Source organism: Corvus cornix, chromosome 3 (genome assembly GCF_000738735.6).
Source record: "Corvus cornix cornix isolate S_Up_H32 chromosome 3, ASM73873v5, whole genome shotgun sequence".
Classification (NCBI taxonomy): domain Eukaryota; kingdom Metazoa; phylum Chordata; class Aves; order Passeriformes; family Corvidae; genus Corvus; species Corvus cornix.
The window spans coordinates 89,725,530-89,746,791 of NC_047056.1; the positions used below are offsets into that span (position 1 = coordinate 89,725,530).

The 21,262-nt window shown below is 39.3% G+C and overlaps 1 protein-coding gene across 2 annotated transcripts; it reads left to right on the forward strand.

The window, feature by feature from the left end:
- Positions 1-2,535: 2,535 nt before the first annotated feature.
- On the forward strand, positions 2,536-20,002 carry RAB23 (RAB23, member RAS oncogene family). 2 transcript variants are annotated; one of them, XM_039569133.1, is made up of 7 exons: positions 2,536-2,682; positions 4,867-5,068; positions 5,885-5,970; positions 11,154-11,310; positions 12,758-12,840; positions 14,094-14,186; positions 15,043-20,002. In XM_039569133.1, the coding sequence occupies exons 2-7, from the start codon at positions 4,914-4,916 to the stop codon at positions 15,180-15,182; spliced, it is 714 nt and encodes a 237-aa protein (XP_039425067.1). In that variant the 5' UTR covers positions 2,536-2,682; positions 4,867-4,913; the 3' UTR covers positions 15,183-20,002. The 2 variants fall into 2 exon arrangements, with proteins under 2 accessions (XP_039425067.1, XP_039425066.1); XM_039569132.1 differs by having other exon boundaries at positions 2,537-2,678.
- The last annotated feature ends 1,260 nt before the right edge of the window (positions 20,003-21,262 follow it).

Below are 21,262 nucleotides of genomic sequence, written 5' to 3' on the forward strand. Positions count from 1 at the left end.
CCTCTGTATATCTAATACTATAACACTAAAATTTGCTTGCTAATTTTGTGTCTCTGTTTACAACATCAAAATACTTCAATTTTCGTAGGTGTGTCACAGAAAGTGATGTAGATGCTGAGACGTTCGCATTGTGGTAGGTGTTTTACAGGGTTTGGCATATCTAGTTTGCTGAAGAGAAATTTCACAGATGATGTGCATACTGGTACCTGCAAATGCAAAAGATATCCAAGAATGGGTGCCAGTCGGTCTGTGAAAAGATGTAGTAAAATCCAGTGACTGGAATGTTAATTTAGACAAATTTAAAAGACATAAAGAAGTTTTAGACACAAAATAAGTCCCACTGCTAGCTGATCTCATCACAAGTCATCAAATAATGTATAAGCTAAAGCCTTGAAATTCATTAATATATCAATTCCTTCATTCTTCTCTTTCCTTTGTGGGACAAGGTAAAAATAGTTTCCTGGATTACTCTTAGTATACCCAGTAAGACATACTGGAATGGTTCAGCCTCGCTGCATTGTTGGGGTTTTACAAAGAAGTACCTGAGCATTGCCAACATGACAGGCAGGTCATAGTACATGTTCTAGTGTTACACTGCACAAAAGCATTATCCCAGATATAGAATTGAAAGAATAAAAAATTAAAAACTAAGATTACTTAGAGCTGTGAAAAACAAGGTTCACTCTTAGTAAAATTTTAGGAAAAATTTAATGAAAGAGATATTTAGGAGACAACAGCAAAAAAGTATTATGGCCGGGTGCTTTGGCAGAGGCAAAGGCACACCTCTACATCCAAAAGATCATCTTTAAAAGTACATTTCTTATTGCATATTCATCACAATCATGCATGATTCACAAATTCTTTAGAGTTTCTATGTATCATCTCATCAGCCTTATCTTCTTCCTTGGCTCTATTCCGTCTCTGCTCCCTCCATAAATTCTTCTCTCTCTGGTTTCTGTTTTTCCTCTTCTCTTATAAATACTCCAGGAATGTGAAGACTTTCTCTGCCTAGCTTTTCTAAATTGACTATATAAACGATAGACGTTCTACATCATGTGTTACATTACAGAACCTAGGTGAAGTTTTTCTAACATTAAGGAACATGCAAAAAGCCAACATCACAATACATTCATAACAATTATATAACATGTGAAAAGCCAACATCACAATACATTCATAACAGAGCTATCACTGAGATACTGACCAATTTAATTAGGGAACTTAAGACAGGCTATGTTTTCTCTAACCTTATACAGCTGTGGCCACAGGCTCCCTTTTCCAGTCAACAAAGACTGGAGGGAGCAGTCCACCTGGGACACTTGACACCCACCTGAAGATGAACCATACCATACAAGTGTTTACAGTGTAGGTATTAGGTGAGATGAATCCCAGCCACACCCCCAACATCTCCCATGATGAAAACAGGGAAGTATGATAAGGCACACTTCCAATATATTACTTTGGTATTAGGCAGGTAACAAATTTCTCTTAATGTGAGGGCTCTCCAATTCAAAGCCTTTTGGAACAGAAAAGCCCTGACATCAGACAGGCTCTGAGACTATGAGCCAGCATCAGCATTAACAAAATGAACAAATAGATTTCAAAACAAAAATCATGCATAAAATCTTTACTATTCTTTTGGGATGTAACTGCAAAATGTTCTAGTCCAAAAAGTATTTATTTAGGCACAGGCAATACTAATTGAATCTAGAACAAAACTGTCACCTTGGGAAGCACAGGACAGGCATAGCGGGCTCTCTCTGTTGTGGAAGGCAGATTTCATCAACCCACATTTGTTAATATCTGAGTGTTACTTGGCCAGCCTCGAGCAGCAGGAGGGCTGGGGCCACTAAGAGCAGCCACCCCAGCCACGGATATCCTCTGCAGTATGGAAAGGGGATTTAAGGCAGCAGACATCTTTCAGTAGTTTAACTTAAAAAACCAACAAAAAAAAAAAAAAAACAAACAAACAAAAAAAAACAAAAAACAAAAAACAGGGGGAAAAAAACCACCCCCCCCCCCAAAAAAAAAGAAAGGGGGGGGGAGGGCGCTAATAAAGGTTCAATCTTCAGATTTAAGACTACCGAGTCTACAGTTATGCCAAAACGTATCCTGTTTAATGTACAGTCTGGGTTGCTGGCAGACCACGTACCACGGTGATGGGCACATCTTGGTCAAAAAAAAAGGTGCTACCCACACGAAGGCAGCTGCCTTCCGTGATACTCTAAGGAAAGCCCGTGACTCACCACACGGTTTTGTTTTCCATGGAGGATGAGGCGAGGAATGTCGACATAGAGGGAGTGGACCAGGGCTGAAGGCACCCGTGGGCCAAGAAAGATCAGCCTTGTCCGGATCCTTCCTCGGGACCTCAGACGAAAACCCCTGAAAAGCAACTTCTCCCTCGCCTCAAGCCCGACTCGGGCGATCAACAACCCGAGCCCAGCCCCCGGGAGCGGCTGCCGGGCAGCTCCCTCACAGCGGGGTCCGCCGCGGGGGCGGGGGCAGCGGGCAGGCGCCTCCCCAAGCGGCGCCCCCGGTCCTGACGGCGCTTCCGGGCGGCCGAGCCGGGATGTGCGTCCGGGTTGGGTCGGCCCCAGCGAGCGGTTTCCTCTCGCCTTCCCCGCGTCCCTCCACCGCCGTGCTCTCAGAGGGAGCGCCGCCCGCCCGCTCCGTGAGGGGTTGGTGAGAGGGGCCGCGGGCGGCCGGGCGGGGATCGGGCCCGGGGCGCCCCGGGCCAGCGGGAGCAGGGCCGGGGCCGTGGGTGGGGCCGGGCGGCCGAGCCTCCGCCCTTGGCGTGGCTCCTCGGGCAGGGCCGGGAGGTGTCGGTGGGATGGATCCCTGCGCGGAGACCCCCGGGCGGCTGCCGCTCTTCTCGCCCAAAATGGCCATCTGGCTTCCCAGTGCTAACGGGGCTTGCCGAGCTCCGAGTAGCGGGGCGTAGGATAATGGTTAATGCGGTCAAGAAACATCATCTATCCGGGCGAGCTGAGCGACGGCATCGAGTAGCCCCGCTCTGCCAGCACGGGTGTGAGCGTGGTGATGGGCAGAGCCTTTAGAAGGGGAATATTTTCCCCTCCTTCGAAAGGAGGGTGGTCTGATTCTTGGGAGGAAATTTGCCACTGCACCTGCAAAATGTTACTGTGATTATATCCCAGCACAGCAAAACCTGGGGGAAACTTAGCTTTTATCAGGTGGGCAGTGATAAAGTTGCAGCAAGTCGGAGGGCAGTTAAGGGAGATATCACAGCCTTGGGATAGCTGGTTAAGGGAGGAGGAACACAAGCAGTGTTCTCTTCTGGCTTTCCAGTCACAGGGAATGAAATAGGAAGAAAGAAGAAGAGCCTGGTGTTACAGGTAGAGGTTTGGTTTTTTGGTGGTGGGTCAGTCTACACAACAACCACGCCTGCTGGCAATAGATGGGGTACACCTGCTTTGAAGGGGGAAATTCCTTTTGCAAGAGTTAGTAGGACTCACTAAAGGAGTTTAGACTAGGTGTGAAGGGGAAAAGGGATAAAACCAGGCTCCCTAGAGAAACGTTTGGGGGAGGTACACGTTTGAGGGTTGGAGATCCAGAGAGTGGTGGTGAATAGACATCTGGCAGCTGGTTGCTAGTGGTGTTCCTCAGGGCTTTGTGTTTGTGCCAGTCCTGTTTAATATCTTTATGAATGATCTCGACAAAGGGATTGAGTGCATCCTCAGTCAGTTTGCAGGTGACACCAAGTTGGGTGGGGGCCTTGGTCTGCTGGAGGGTAGGAAGGCTCTGCAGAGGCATCTGCACAGGTTGGATTGACGGTCCAAGGCCAATTTTGTGAGGTTCAACAAGGCCAAGTGCCGCACTTGGGTCACAACAATCCCATGCAGAGCTACAGGCTGGGGGCAGAGTGGCTGGAAAGCTGTTGGATGGGAAAGGACCTGGGGGTGCTGGTCAACAGCAGCTGAACGTGAGCTAGTGTGTGTGCTCAGGTGGCCAGGAAGGCCAGTGGCATCCTGGCCTGTATCTGCAGTAGTGTGGCCAGCAGGACCAGGGCAGTGATTGTCCCTCTGTACTCAGCACTGGTGAGGCCACACCTCGAGTGCTGTGTCTAGGTCTGGGCCTCTCTCAGCAAGAAAGACACTGAGGGCTGGAGGGTGTCCAGAGAAGGGCAGTGAAGGGTAATGAAGTGAAGGGTCTAGACATAAGTCCTGTGAGAAATGGCTGAGGGAGCTGGGGTCATTTAGCCTGGAGAAGAGGAGGCTCAGGGAAACCTTATTGCTCTCTACAACTGCCTGAAAGGAGGTTATAGCAGGGTGGGGGTTGGTCTCGTCTCCCATGTAACAAGTGATAGAACAAGAGAAAATGGCCTCAAGTTGTGCCAGGGAAGTTTTAGTTTGGATATTAGAAAAAATTCTTTATTGAAAGGGTTATCAAGCATTGGAACAGGCTGCCCAGGACAGTGGTCGCATCACCATCCCTGGAGGTATTTAAAAGATGTGTACATGTGGCACTTAGGGACATGGTTTAACACTTGGCAGACTTGCTGATCTTTGAGGTCTTTTCCAGCATTAATGATTCTATGATTTTGTAGTTCATTGGCTCCATTTCTTCCTCATTAAAAAAAAAAATAACCACCACCAAAACATAAGTGAAATATCTTTGCAATAGGCCAAATAAATTATTCTCTACTTCCAATTTTTATTACTTTTCAATTAATAAGTGTCAAGCCAAAGCTAGTTAAATAACTTGCCTGAGGTCACTTTAAGCAATCTGTGACAGAAACAGAAATAAATTGTACTATCTATATGCACCCTAATCTGTGTGATCATCTTGCCTCTTTCTTTCTATTCACAGTAATTTTATGAACATAATAGCTATTTACTTTGTTGACAGAATCAGTAGTTTCCTGAATAAACCAGAGAGTCACCTGAGACGCAAAGATGTTGGAAGAAGATATGGAGGTGGCCATCAAGGTGGTAGTAGTAGGAAATGGAGCTGTTGGGAAGTCCAGTATGATTCAGCGATATTGCAAGGGGATTTTTACAAAAGACTACAAGAAAACTATTGGTGTAGATTTCCTGGAAAGACAGATCCAGTATGTATTAAACAGATGACATGCTATTGATTTTTATCTCTCTCTCTTATTTCTTTTTTCTGCTGCAATCCTGAAATTTACAGAGGCTTGGAAAACAAGGCCTGCTGTTTCTGAAGCACACTAAAGGGAGTTGTTTTCTCTTTTGCACTGTGGACTGAAATTATATCCTTTATTCTCCATCCAAAATTTAAAATGATAAATAAAATCTGGAATGTCTGCCATACCAAGCTCTTTGACAAGTTTGCTTTGTATTCTACCACCTGTTGATTATTTTTTAATTTTTTTTGTGATTTCTTGTGAAGAAGTGAAACTGCTTGTGATAAAACAATTACACAAATTTATTAGCCAATATAGAAAAAAATTACTGTGAAAAAAATAATTAAGAGTCTTTATGCAGTATAAGCAGGTAATACCCAATTATGTTTGACAAAGTGGAAAATCTTATGGTAATGAGAAGTAAGAAAATTCTATAAATTCTGCAAGCTGATTTAAAAGACAAAAGCACCCTTCTTCAGGCACCTAAGTTTTGTTTTGATGTCCATCTTATTTTTCATTGTAGAGGGAACTGTAGAGGAAGAAGAGGAAATGGAAAATGGAATACAGATTGTCAGTAAAGAGCATATAATATAGTTGAGGGACTATTGCCATAGTATGTTGTGAAGGTGAATGATTATTAATAGCAAGTTACATTATGTTTAAATCCAGTTGAATTTTACTTGGATTACTCTTATAGTGGAAACAGAAGTATTTCCATGTAAATTGTTTTGATTTGTTCCTGTTACTGTATTGATCACATAACTGTCTTGTTTATTTCAGAGTTAATGGTGAAGATGTCAGGCTAATGTTGTGGGACACTGCAGGTCAAGAGGAATTTGATGCAATAACTAAGGCCTACTATAGAGGTGAAAATACCGTGTTTGTTGTTGGGTAGTTGTTGGGGGTTTTTTTCTGCACATCTCTAAAATATTTTCCTATCTTTGCATTAAGAATTTTAGTTATTTCATGTGTGTGACAAGCATGTTTAGTTGAGCTTTTTCAGTTCTTAAATATTTTTTCTCTTTGTGCAAGTTCTTTGTCTTAATTATGTCTGCTTTATGCAGTAGTGCCCTTTAGAAAACATTGAATGAAATGAGACAAATATCTGTGCAGAAACTGGACAGAATGTAGACATTCAAACAATCAGATGCAAATGTATATTTTCCCTCTGAAAATGTTTCGTTACTTCTGTGAGACACATTTGTCGTATTTGTAAATATTCCAAAAACTGTGGATGAGGCACATAGTAATTAATCCAAGGGGGGAAAAATCCACCAGTCATCCTAGAAAGACAGTTCACAGAGCACAGCAGTTCTTTTGCTAGTATAATCTGCCTTGAATATGTTAAAACAAGAGTAGTAAGAAAAGTGTATTTACTTCATAAAATAAACTGCATTGTTTGTGTAAAGGCAGCTTATCTATTTAACCAGTTACAAATTGCATACTTAACCTTTTTTTGCTTATAATTTAACAATGGTTCTGAAAGTCTCTCTTTTTGTTTTTTTAATGGGAGAGATATAAATTACTTGACAAAGATTCCACTATTCAGTTCTTGAAAACTAATTACCTGGTGATGGGGGGAAAAATATACTGCTATGGTATTACTTCATTTAGAGATTAAAAAAATTGCAAGACTGTAACGCCCTGAAACAGCTTGGCATAATTATTATTCTATGTTTCATAATCAATTTGTCAGCTAATAGGTGGTTATTTTTGTAATATTTCTTGTTGTTGCCTGTAATTGATAATTGCTATTTCCTCAATTGATTGCTTTTTCTTCTTTTGTCATGTGGATATAGATAATTCTTTTACTTTGCAGCTGACAAGTTGAGCGTATGGATTTTAGACGGTAGTACTTGATTCTCTTGGAGCTTTCTTTTTACTGTCCTGGCCTTTGGTTGTCTTGTGTGCTTTGCTCTCCCCAGTTGTTTCAAGCCAAAGACTTTTTCTCCTGGTTACTGGGACTGAGAGGCTAGAATATGGAGTGGTGAGAAGAACTCAGAGTACACCTACTGGCCTCACTTACCACAAGCAACCTGGTGGTTTAAAAACAAAATCAAAAATTTGCATGAGTATCATGAAATCTTGGTCATGACTGCTGCCCAGCATAGTGCTGTTAGATCTCTGCCTCGGAGTTCTTTGTACAGAAGTTCTTAGCTGTGAAGTCAAGCACAGTCATCCTGTACACATTATAGCAGCATGATGGGTATATAATAAATAGTTTAAGGTGTCAGGTGCAGTGGCTGCTCTACACTAGACTTTGACTCATGAAGGACAAGGGAAATTGGAAGAGCCTGGAATGCAATTTTGGTCAAGCTTCAGCAATCAAAAATCTATAATTTTTGTTATTATAGAAACAAAAAGTCAAGCTTACTTTGGAAATACAAGGATTTTATTGCTAATTATTGCTGATAAGGGGAGGGCACCTGTAAGGTAAGATAGATGCTGGCTTTTAATTTAAGGTTTGCTTCTCCCCCAGGTCTCTGTCCCGCTCTCATTGCACCAGGGCTTATGTATGCCCCTGGGACATTGTGTATTGTCAGTTCTTCAGTGGTCAGCTGCTCATCCATGCTCAGACATGAATGCTTCAGAGCTTCTCTCTGAGTGTTTCTTGTCCAGGGACCAAATTCATTCAGCCTTGCAGAGAAACAGAATTGGAGCTGACAGTGGATTTGTCGTGTAGTTTTCTATGTGCAGGCAAATGTGTGCAGCCGGTGTAGTTGCATGCCCATGATCACACAGTGCAAGGAGTCCAGCAGCCTAAAATCAGAATTGAAAGAAGCACTGTATGTACTTAATAATTTCTTTTTCATATTGTATCATGCATCTTCTCACCAGTTTCTATGTGACTGAAGTCAAATGTTTCTCAAGGCAGTATTTGATCACTTCTTCATGCATGTATCTTCTTCCTTCTGCTGCCACTAGTATCTTGAAGATCCTTTTTAGGTTTTTGATGGAACACAGGCATCTTGCTCATTAGTGTGCTACTCAGTTGCTGATTGGTCATATCCTCAGGATCCTCGTTTTGTTGCACAATAGTTCATTCTTCATAATCAAGCCTTCCTAGGATTGCTTTAGTTTGCTTTTGTCTGTAGCAACTATGATAATGGAAGGCCTGCAATACTTGGCCTGGTCCAGTTCTTTTAGATACTGTTAAGGAGGCATTAAATCCTGCTGAGCCTGTTAAAGACAGCCAGGATCCACAGAAGTTAGAATATCAGCAGTAAACAAGAATTTCTGGATGATGATACTGGATTTTGATCTCAGTGTGAGATTAAACAAGTCGCCATCAGTTTTATAGGGAGTATGTGTTTTCTGTCACAGCCTGGAAAAGCTGAGGCAAAGAACTGAGTGAAATGAGTAGGGTCAGGTATAAAGCCCTGTGAGAGTCCCCTCATAGCAAGGAATTTCCTTACACTTTTTCTATTACAGAGGCTTTGTACCATTATGAAAGGAAAAAAAATGTGGTTATGGAGTCTATGGGGATAGGATAGTCTGCCGAGGATCTTTGAGACCAATTCAGCTGACAAGTTCATGCTTTACTTGAATCAAATAGCACTAGTCTCTAATTTTTTTTTTTTCTGAATTGCTCTAGGTATAAATATTATGTCAGTGATTCTGCAGGCAGTTGGAACATTTTAAAATATAGTGGGTAATTGCACACAATCTAATTTTCTTCAGTACTTTAAAGTAGCTTGATGGAATAGCTTCTTACAAAAGAACTTTAATTTAAAATATTCATTGAGAACATCCTGAGCTGTTATGCTCCTGTTTGACACTATCCTGAGCCTTTGCTGCTGGTGTGTTGTACATAATCCATTGTATGAGAGAGGTGGTTTATGTCTCCATTAGCAGTGGGTGACTGAGAAAGTAATGTTCCTGACCCTTGAATACTGTCAGTGCCTGCATAAAAACAGGTCTTCACATGGCTAAATTCTAGGGTTTCTCTTTTTTTTTTCCTCCTTAGAGCTCTTATATGGACACTATAATTTCTTAAATTTTTTATTGAAAACAAACATACTGAGTATTTAGCAGATTTCTTGAAGATGAAAAGAATTTGGCTATTGAAATCTCTGCCCTGCAGTATCTTCTGTTGAGCTCTGTTGCCATGCTAACTTCTGCACCATACTGAAGCATACTGTGGAAAGATCATATTTGATACTGTTTTGCATTGAACATGAGAAGACAATGACTTTTGTTCTCTTCTTAAATAAGCATCTTACAGAGTTACTGGGTTAGTTAGGTCTGATACTTAAAATCCAGTGATCAAAAACTTTGGCAGATGTTTGGCAATACACAATGACATAAGTGTGTAGAGTTTGTCATTGTTGATGACACTTTGTTTTACTGTTGTTTGTTATAAAAATCTTGAAGGTGGTCAAAAATATTTCAGTTTGATTCTTTATTAAAGCCTGTCATGTAATTCCCTTTCAAAGCAGATATGGTCAAGCTGAGGTGTTTTTTACTGTCCTTGGCCACTGCATTCTACCTGTACTATATGTAAATTGAATAAGGTCTGATGTAGTATGCTACCTTCTCTTTACCTACCACATGCTAGGGCTTTTCCCTCTAAACTTACTGTTACCTGTGGTAGCATTCAGAAGGAATGGGTGGAAGGAGGAAGATGAAGTGAAAGCGTCTTTGTTTGGAAACTTCACAAAGGATTTCTTGGTCTCAAAACTGAACAAAGTGGTGCTTACAGATGGTGGGAGTATTTTAATAAATGCTCTCGTCTCCATTAAGCTACTTTGTGAGACAGCAGGCACATGCAAACTGACCTGCTTTGGAAAGAGTAACAAATTTTACACCCATGTCACAGGCATTGCATCAGAATAATTGCATACTTTAGAGTATGGTGTGGACAGTACGGAAAACAAACAGAGTTTTACAACACAAATAGTAGGGAAAATGACGGAAGGCTGCATTGCTACTTTTTTCCTGGTAGAGCTTCAGTTGAAGTTCTTAGGGCAGTTCTTACTGTTGTGTATAAAACCATAGCAGAAGAGTCTTAATATGCATGTGGAAGAATGTTAAAGAGCATAGGAAATATTTCTCAAGATAGACTGGGAACTTGGCTTTTAAAAAGCTAAATAAATCAAACCTAGTAAGAGAACTTGTGTGCTTTGTGTCAAAGAAATACAAAGATAAGCAGAATACAGGAATTGGGGGTACTTGGTGAAACTCAGAGATAAAATTCATACTGATCAAAAATTTTTCATGCTATATGATACTAATTTGAGATGTTCACCACAAGATTATACTAGAGTCTCAAAAACACTAGCTATTTGTTTTACACTCTGTTACTAAATAACAAGTGTATTGAAGACATATAAATAATGAAGCATTTCTGCATGTGTTTATGTGCAAAGAAAAGTAGTTTCTGGAGAATAACAAAAGACCACACATTAATATTTCAGCTGTGGAAGTACCTTCTCAGTATCCATGGAGTTTAATTATTGTTTATTTAGAAAACCATAACAAAAGGTTTTATATAATCTATCATAGTGCTCTGATAGAATGGGTATTAATTAGAAATACACTTATTTTCCCCAAAAAGCTACTAACAATTTACCTGAAATAATCACAATTTTATGTGAAAACTTCTTGAAGTTTTCTGGTTTTCAAAATCCAGATTACTGTACCACAAAGAATAATGTGAAATGTGCCTTACAGATGCTGCATACAGAAAAAAATTTGCCTTCTGGCTTCCATCAGTCTATCTGGAAAACAGCAATAAACGAACCTCCCCTTCCCTTCTTCCAGCTTCTCCTGTTCCTTTCCCCTGCATACATTCAGTATCCTGGAATTAGCTTTAAAGGTAACAGACCCATAGTCATCATGAAGATGGCTGTAATGATCAAAATATTATGGTAATGTATTTTCATTTGGGGAATCTGTGACCAGTGGTTTGACGCAAGCTGGTGGTAAAATTGCATGTTTATAGGAAAAACTTGAAAAATCCCTCGTATTTTAAATATGTTACAATTTATTTTTTCTATTGTTTATTGGCTACATTGCAGGTATTTATAATTTATTTGTGTATTTCTAGGAGCCCAGGCTTGTGTTCTTGTGTTTTCTACAACTGACAGAGAGTCCTTCAAAGCAATCCCTACGTGGAAGGAAAAAGTTGTGACTGAAGTTGGAGACATTCCCACAGTTCTTGTGCAGAATAAGATTGATCTTCTTGATGACTCTTGCATAAAGAAGTAGGAATTTTATTGTACTATTTTTAAGGATCAATACATGCCCCCTGTATACACAAGTTTTAAAAAGAGAAGTCTGTGAGAGTTTCTGGTGAAGACTTTGAGTATCTGGGTTGTCCCACCTGTGCCCTGCATCCAAACGTGCCTAGAAGCACATGGGAGCGGGTGTTGCTGCATGAGTGTAGATACTTGGGCAGATGTGCTTGCAAAGCTAGGAGCTTTCTGTTTGTTTCATGCTGCATCCTGAAGCCAAAAGTAATAGAGGAATGACATGAAAAGTTTGGTTTTGGCATAATATGATTCATGTAGGTTTTTTTGGGTTGGTTTTTTTTAATCAGAAAATCTAAAACTATAAATTTTCTCTCCTCTTAAAATTCAGTTACTTTTAAACTGTGCTGCGCACCACTGAAGGCACATTGTCTGTTTGGCCAGTGAATGCTTGCTAATATTCTTTGCTTTCTTTGTTTTTTATTATTCATTTTTATCAAAACATTATAATGCTATAGAAACATGTATGTGGTAATATTCTCAAACTGCATGATGCTGAATCTTCCTTACTGTATTTTTCTTTACAGATTTTATTGTCAGTTCATTCTGCCCTTGTGTACGTGACCAGTTTCATTCTTGTCATAAAATCAGCTTAACAAATGCTAACTTTTATTTACCACAGCATATCATGTAGAAAATATTGCATGGTCAGTTGATCATTCTCCACTTCTTTAATTTCTATCATCTTCCTGAGAGATTTAAATTATTTCTTCTTTTTTGTTGTTTCCTGCACTGCCTTTCTTTGTTGTCTGTTTGCTATCATTGATGGCATAAATCAGCTTCTGCTTCTGCAAAGAATTCTGAGGATTTTTCAAAGGAAAAGCAAAATTGCATTTGAACTCCTCCTTTATTCATGGTATGTCACTTAGGTTTGGTTCTCAGAATATGGTGTCTGCCTCAGTAACATAATCTTTCTGATGATGTGATTTTCCTTAGGGAAGTATTCATAAGTTTCTTAAACTTTAACATAAGTTCTTTTTCACTTCACAGAAAAAAAGTAATTCTTGATTTCATCTGTGCACTCATCTGATTACATAGCATACTGCTTCATTAAGATATACTTAAGGATTACTTTTTTGTTGCTGTTTAGACTTTGCAGTGATAGTGCTGTTAATTACAGCCTCCTTCCTTTTGGTTTCACCAACCCTTGGGAAGTTTCATTTAATGAAGTCAGTAAATACTGAAAAGAATTCCTTTGAGTCATAAAGAAACTGCATGTAAAATACCTTCTTTTTATAGTGGAGACAATGTAAAGAAATTAAGGATTAGGTATTTTTTGACTGTCTTGAATTTCTCAACCCACTTTGCCATATTTAACTTACCACGAAGCATTTTGTTTATAAGAAGAAATGCTGACAAATGAACCAGATATGGACTTACAAAGTTGTCTTGTGTTGTGCAGTGAGGAGGCAGAAGCACTGGCCAAAAAGCTGAAAGTGAGGTTCTACCGAGCGTCTGTGAAGGAAGACCTGAACGTGAGCGAAGGTAGGAGGTGCTGCGGTGGGGGCGTGTCCTGCTGCTGCTGCTCCCGAGCCCCCCCCGGGCTGGCGCCAGCTGGTACTTAACATTGCTGCACGCTGCTGGTGATCCCTTTTATGTTCCTTAGCAGCGCGCCTTAAACATACCTAAAATTACCTCGTATCAGTGGGTTAGGCCCATTTCTTTGTGCACATCTTTTCCTTCCACAAACGCACACAGCTGCAGTGTTTACAAGTGCCAATGTGTTAAGGTTCCTTAGTCCTTACGACTGTCAGTAAGCATGAGCTCTTAAAAAAATGTATATAGAAGTTCAATTATTGCAACATACAAGTTGTTGAACAGATTATTTTGTAATTGTTAATAGTTAATAAATAATTTATAGAAGCAATTATTTTATATTTTAGTCATATTTAGACACAGTACATTAAAAGATTGCATCTCTTGTAGTGTTTTGTCTACTGGTGATATTTAATTAGTTCCTAAGTCCCACTTTTTAATGTACATACTTAATTTCATAAGAGTAGTGTTAAAATTTTGAGTCTCTGTCTTTTGTGGGCTGGATTTGAATAATATGTACTCCCTAATGATATACTCTTGTTTAATTAGCCAAGATTAATAGCCAAGAAACTCATTGTTTCTTCTCTATTAACATCATTCACCATGGGAAAAATCTGCAAGAGAAAATGTAAAACTCTTCTGAATTATCTTTAAATGAGTTCAATTACAAATGTAAATAATCATAACACATCTGGGTTCTGAAAATTCTGCTTTAGTTGTATACTTTTTCAGATTCCTAGGTCAACTTTTTATGTGCCAATAGAAATGAGAATAGCATTAGTTAATTAGAAAAAAGTCACCAAGTGTTATTAATAGACTTGCTTTACATGACTACTATTATTCTAAGGCTTCTTGCAAAAAAAGAGAAATATATTAAATTCTACATAGCTGCAAAGAGTTCCAAGTTGCATTAATTGAAACACTTGGCAATATGTGTATGCCAGTTTTTTATAAGACTGTTGGGATGTTTCTGTGCAAGACTTCAGTACTGCAAACTGTAAGAGCTGGGCAGACACTGGAGTGACCTGGATTCTGCCCAGGCACACAGGCCTGCCCAGAATCACTCACTAGGTCATGCTAAACCTGGGGTGTGAAATGCACTTCTGTCACCATGCAGAATTTTGATACAATGGCACGATGATAATGATGATGATGATTTTTAAGCATTCTGTGATGTACCTTTTTTCTTCTTAACTCTCCAGTTTTTAAGTATTTGGCTGATAAATATCTTCAAAAGCTCAAGCAGCAAACAGCTGAAGACTCAGAACTAGTACATACAAGCAGTAACAAGATTGGTATGTATACTATAACAAAAAAAACCCCCAGAAACAGTATTTTGTGCCATCAAAGCTTATGGTCTCATCTGTTTTCTTATGGAATTAATACAAGGTGAATCAGGGTCTAATTATTACCTTCCTATCATAGGATATCATCTCCTTCTGTAAAATAACTTTGTGACTCTTTAAAGTTACAAGATGGTCAAACTGATCTACAAAAGTTTCTAGCTGATGTTTGGCAAGTGGCCTTTTACTAAATTAATTTAAACAAGATTGTGCAAGGATTTGAGAAGGATGCTTGTTGGGTTTTTTTAATGTAATTAGCATTAGCATTGCTCATCTCAATGTGGACTTAAAAGACTCATGGGGAAAGACTCTGGTGTGTAATCGGAAGGTGTTTGTAAGTTGCCTTCTGTAAAGAAACACTGAACTTCTCTAGTCCTTCTTTAAAGCATTTCTGAGTCAGTTAATTTATTTTCCTTAAAGCACTCCCTTTTTACTCAAGCCTTTTACTTACCATTATATCAGCAAAGTTTCTGAATTTAAAATCATCATGTTTTTCTTCGGTTATGTTACTCAACTAACCACAACTTTGTGCAGTTACTAACATACACATACACAGATGAGTGCATATGCTGCCCTTCAATTACAGAGATGCACAGCAGCTTTAAATACTGCCTGGCTAGTAATTGCAACTGCCTCTGTTTCCAATTTAGCTGCAAAATTGACCCAAAAATAGATAAAGCTGTTAAAAACTAGTGTATGCATTTGAGGTGCTCTACTGTGCCTTAGCAAGTGTTGCATCCAAAGTGTTAATGTATTATGCTGCAAGCAGTAATCAAATACAAATACTTCTCTTGTCTAAATTCTGTAGGTGTTTTTAATACAGCTGGTGGAAGTCACTCCAACCAAAATTCTAGCACTCTTAACGGTGGAGATGTCATCAACCTTAAACCCAACAAACAGAGGACCAAGAAAAACAGAAGTCCTTTTAGCAACTGCAGTATACCTTAGAGCACTTTTGGAGGAAATTAAGCAACTCAGAGAATTGGATGAAGTTGTGCAATTGAATACAGAATAAAGCCAGCTGTAGAGGTATTTTTACCGGTGCTTTAGCAAATCTTGTGCCTCCTTGACAGAGGGCGGATTTAGATGAACTTGCTGATGCTGTGGGTTTTTTGTGTGGCCGGAGACACCTGGTGGCGACACACAGAACCGTGGCTGCCTCGTGCACCTTGTACAAATTAGGCGAGCTTTTCCTTTTCCAAGGAATTACTTAGAGAGCTATGGACTAGGTATTGCTGAATTGCAAAGCACATTTAATGTAAGGATAATACTTACATGTATAGGTACGGACTGTAACTCTATGGCCCAAGGTAATGTAGCAACCTCGCAACTAAATTTCAAAGAAAATAATAGAATTGGTTAGTCAGGACACTACCAAGAAAAATGAAGAGCAAAAAGACACTACTTCATTTTATGCCTGACCATATTAATATGGATTCTGGCAGTCCTGTGGGTGCAAGATCATTGCATTATATATATGTGTGCTAAGGTATATGTGTAAACGTTTGGGATGAATATCTAGGCTTGGTTCCAATGTGTATGTTACTTGGAGATCAGCTAATGATCATCAAATAGTATCTTCCAATTGTCCTTTAAAAATGTTGCATTTCAGATGAGGCTTTCCAAGCTGCCACTGTGTATGTTTCACTTGCTATACTTTGGGCCTAAAAGCTTAGATTTAAAAATGTATGGTGCCAAAAATGTTCCTTTTTACCTAATGCTATGCTACAGATGTTTTGTAAGTTTGTTTTTCGCAGTCTTAACAGGTTGGACAAATAACATTAATAGCTATTCAGAAGGAACGTATAATCATATTCCTGTTCAAATTTGATTGTTGTATCCTGTGTTGTCTATGAAAAAGGAACTTTCAAAGTGGTGTTACAAAGTATTTATCTTATTTGAAAATTTTCATAGATGCCATAAACTAAGTTACAAGGGTCAAAAAATTGCAGCTGATATATTAGGGAGACGTTCTTGAATGTTGTCTCAGATTCAAAGTTAGCAGCTGCTTAAGGAAATCTAATTCTGCAAGATCAGAGACATGGCAAAAAATTTTCCAAGTACTTAAGTAATTTTACAGAATTGATTTAGATGTTTAGGAGCCCAAATCTAACTTCAAATTTATTTGGGCTAAGGCTCCTAAATCACTATGGTGCTTTTAAAAATGCTAAGCAAGATACCTTCTATTTAGCAAAAATAAACACTTTCTAATCCTCTTCAAGAGCATGCATGCCTTTTAAAAACTATCCATTTTGTTTACATGTTTTTGTATGGTATGATATAATTTTAACTTTCTAAGATTTCTACAAGTCTGCCAGTGACAAATGCAAAATATGCTGCTTAAGAAAAATATTCAGAGTTTTAATAGTTTTTTAAATGGTGTATGAGAGTGAAAATTGGTTGAGTGATCCTGTATATTTTTGAAAGAAGGACTTTTCACTATGTGAATTCGTGTAGGAAGCTTGACTGACTTTGTTTCTAAGTCAATGAGTATGAAAACTGAAATGTATTCTTATTCCCACTGTCTGCAGGGAGAGAAGTGGGTGGCAAGTTATGCACAAACACTAAAGATCTCTGAACTCTGTATTTTATGTTTACTGTATTAGACTTTCCACCGAGTACCATTGTTTCTTTGACGAGCTGTTAGAGATCTCCTGTTGCTGGCAAGAAGGTGGCCTTCACGGCACTCCATCCCTTTTACTATTGCAGCAAAACCCTGTGTTCTTCACCGTAATGTTTCCTGTATTTTCTCTTGGGTAAAGGCCTTTATTTTTTAACAAGTGTGTTTAATCACTGTATGTATAAACAGAGTCAAGTCCTATCTGTCTTAGCAGTTTAAGAAGTAAGGTACTTGGGATGACTGAACATCATGGGGCCACCTCACAAGTTAGGGTAGAATGTATGTGTGAAGAATTTTGACAGCTGTTTTTAATATAGAAACTTTTACATTTCATTGTTTGTCTGCAAGTTTCATGGGTTTTTATTCATTTTTCTTGAAAAAGAAACAAAACTACAAAGTGTCTGAAATATCTTTTTTTGCCTTGTTTGACTTTGTACAGCATACTGAAAAGTAGGTCTTTATTACATATAATGACAATTTGTACTATTATGTGTTATACTGTAACACACTGTACAATTAACATAGGCCATTTGTATTTAAGGTATGTTACTATAAACCACTGTTTTTAAGGACTCAGCAGAAATTTTCATAGGTGGAGACTTGACAGACTTGAAAAATTTAAGATATGTTGAAATGCAGTGCATATACTTTAATGTAGGAATAGTTATTTGCAGCATTCAGTAACAGTGAGTTTTCATTTTACTGCCATCTAAAATCTAAAGTGGCTATTTCTTTGCTGTGACCTTGCAGTGCTTGTTTTCCAGTATGACTGAGATGGAAACTGCCCAAATTAGCATTTTTCTGGGAAGTGCCCTGCATGTACACTGCTTGAAAATTTTGATTCTTTATTCTACTGGGGTTAGTGTGTTGATGTAAACCAGATGACTTGCATATTGCAGGAGCCCTTAGGTATTCACATCACTCTTCAGTGGCACTAACTTCTGCCTTTTGGAAGAAGAGACATGGCTAAATGTTTTAGCACTTGTGTTGTCCCTCAAGAAAAATTTTTATTACAAACATTCCTTCATTCTCCACTCAGTGTTGTCATTAAAACATCCTATGTTTTAGTTAGCAAAACCTACAGGTGCAGAGCTGTTAATAAAAATGCTCTTCTCTTTGCATCCCTGTGACTGCATGGTGGCTGAGGCTGTAGCTCTGTTATGCCCGTGGTACCCTGGATTAAGAGCAAGAGATGGTCATGCCACAAGACAAAAAATTCATTGCCCTCCTGTATGTTCTTTTTATATCTTTTGAATAGCTCATTGGCTGTATTATCTGAACGTTGTCACAATTCTTTGCCCTTGGCTGATAAAGCTACCATTAGCAGGAAACTTCAATAATTGTTAATGCCATAGTGAAATAGGGATTCACTAAAGAGTACGACACTACAGCTTTGTCACTTCTGTGTTGTATCCATTCAGTGAATGGGTGTTCTCCCAGTACGTGGGGCATCGTTAGATGCAAAACAGTAATGCTAGGGATGTATTTCCAACTGGAAATAGCAAATCTCAAAGTTGTATGACTGATCACACTAATTTTTGTGCTTGTGTGTGTGTGGTTAATTAAAAAAAAAAAAAATTAAATATTCCACTTAAGACAATTTTGAAGCTTTCTTATTTTCAGTGTTTCTTAAGGCAACACTTTTGTAGTCAAAATGCCTGAATTACCACACTCAGTCTGATTTCCTGTTTAATTTTTTTATGCTTCAGTAAAATATTTTATTTTTTTCATTATTGGGCTGCAACACATCTGACACGAAGTTTTCCTTCGCGTCACTTCTGTAGAGGTGGGCTAATCTAAGAGCATTGAGCAGCTGAACATGCAGCACTGGGGGGTTATGCACGGTGCATGCACGAGACTCAGCAAGGCTGCATTTGAACCTGTTCATGCACCCTTCAGGCTGAGAGCCACCAGGTGTTACCATGGTGAGTGACCGGCCCTTCTCCTCTGTGGGAGCCCATGGTGCAGCAAGCCAACACCCATGCTGCCCCCATTCCAGTGACAGTTCCTGAGCCCCTGCTGCTTTCTAAGTGTAGTCGTGGACCTTTGGTTGATGTTGCAGTACCTGAACACTAATTGTACCAAAATTAGAGAGCAAGGCTGGTCCACCAGGCTTGAATTCATCAAAACAACCTTGCCATCTTTTTGTAGGAAGCAAAAGATCTTTCTAATAAACAAATAGTATTGAGAGAAGAAAATAATTCTCTGTTAAATGTGGCATCTAAGCAGGTAATCAAAATTATAGAATGAAAAACACAGCAATGATTAAAGATGAAAGGTGCTGTAATGGAGTAGGAGAAACTTGCTAATGTTCCATATGGAAGTGTTCTATATGAGTCATCTCAAGCCAGGTGAGTCCTAGTACTGAACGAGGCTCATTCTCAGGTTTCTAGTAGGAGGGTAATTCTGATAGTTTTTCAGTTCTGCCAAACTCACTAAAGTTGATAGAAAAAAATTAAAATTACTCTTGACCAGGAGAAACACCACTCTCATTACGAGGATTAAGATGCATTGTTACTAATGGCTAAAAGAGGAAATGTACATAACTGGTTTTATCAACATCATGATCTAAAGTAAATGTAACAGATTTGTAGAAAAAAAAGTCAACATACTATAAATCCTCAAGCAGAAAAATAAGTGCTTAAAATTGAGTCTCTGGTGTACGCTGTTCTGTAAAATCCCTACAACTTAATTCTGCTGTTCTCTTGTAAGTGATACTAGTTGCATCATGCAACTTAAAACATGTTTGTTTGCTTACTGTTGAGTCTGATATGAGTCGCTACTTTTGTGGTTATATTAAATTGTCAGTATATTAAATCTCAAAAATGGCTATAACTACAAGCTGTGCAACCTCAATCTGATTGAGAAACGTGCTTGATTCTTGTGTGTGTGTTGCCAACAGCTGGGATCCAAGGCAGCACATGAGAGATCCTCAAAGGAACAAGTGTGGGTCCCCCAGTCTAATATAAATTGTGTTTCTGAGCTCTTGCCGCTGATTTCTTTACCATGTGGTTGAAATACAAAATAGGGATTCTTTTCTGCTCTTTCTGGTCATTTTGCTTTTCATGATTGGTCTGGCTAATACAGTGACAAGGTTTAAGTCAGAGCTTGTAGACTTTGGAAATGGCATTAAAGTATTATTAATATATCAAAGATGCCTGGTGCATGTTCTGAAAACAGGTAAATAGTCACGTGATTGTTGGTTGGGGGGTTTGCAGTGCTTTGGTATTTTTTCTTTTTTTAGTAAAACACAAGTCGGCATCTGTGTCTGCCTCTTTACCCAGGTATCTGAAGAATATTGGAAGTAACAATCTCCTGCTTCCTCTTGCATGCAGTTTTGAACACAGAAAATCAATGTGCTTGCTTAATACCCTAATAAGGATTAGTTGGCAATGTTTTAGGCTCATTACAGAGGCATTGGCCTAGATGACCTTCATAGGTCTCCTCTAACCCACCTATTCTGCAATTCTGTGATACTACAAGTGCTATAAAAAATAAAATTTCCTTTAGATACCAGTACAATGAAGAAGATCTAAGAAAGAAAACAAAAAACTGTAAACTTTTTGCCTGAGTAACTTTGTAATGGCCTTAAAATGCCAAATATTGAAGGAATATTCTAAGCAACAATAAGCTGTGTTCAATTTAAGTGCTGCACAGCATCAGTTCTGAAAACAACCCAGGCCATGTATTAGTGTAAAGGGTTTTAATACTGTTGAATAGCTGGAAGATTTTTTTAAAGGGGAATTATAGAATTAATATCACCAACTCTTAGAAACTTTTCACAATCTCAAAGCTGACACTTGGACTGCTTTTGAAGCACCCACCTGAAATGCTGTTTCTGCAGAGTAAATGCAGTGACAGTGACCTCACAGCAGCTGACGTTTCCAAGAAGTGCAGCTCTGAGTTCCCTGCAGAGCACCTGAGCCCAGCCACAGCGTTTAAAACCGTGGGGCTCCCGAGTACTGGTTGTGCAGGAGCCTAATGTGCAGCACTCTCACCATGGGCTGGTGCCCTCAGCGCATCCAGGTGTGACACTCCAGCTGTAACACCCCAGGCACTGCCACCAAGGCAGCTGTGCTTGGTGGCATCACTCAGATCCTTCTGGCTCCCTTCAGCTGAGCTTCAACCTGAGTCAAGTTCAGCAGGATGGTGGCTGAGCCACAGAACCCCCGCTCCCCTCAGGGCACTGCCACCCTTGAGTGAAGTACTGCAAAACTGGCTGCAGGGGGTTAAAAAATTCCAGGCACACCCTAAAATCTGCAACTCTTGACCGACAGCCACAGAGCTAGCTGGGTGATGATGAACAGCAGTTACTGTGAGTGAGAGGGCAGAAGATAAAAAACCAAAAACCACTCACACAAAGAGGTGAGTAATGCTGGATGTAGAAAGTACCATCCTACACAAGACA

Excerpts from the sequence above, each read along its gene's own strand:
- RAB23 (XM_039569133.1), top strand. The coding sequence starts at position 4,914 with ATGTTGGAAGAAGATATGGAGGTGGCCATCAAGGTGGTAGTAGTAGGA. Across the intron at positions 11,311-12,757 it reads GATGACTCTTGCATAAAGAA|TGAGGAGGCAGAAGCACTGG; the intron begins GTAGGAATTTTA and ends TGTGTTGTGCAG. Across the intron at positions 12,841-14,093 it reads AGACCTGAACGTGAGCGAAG|TTTTTAAGTATTTGGCTGAT; the intron begins GTAGGAGGTGCT and ends TTAACTCTCCAG.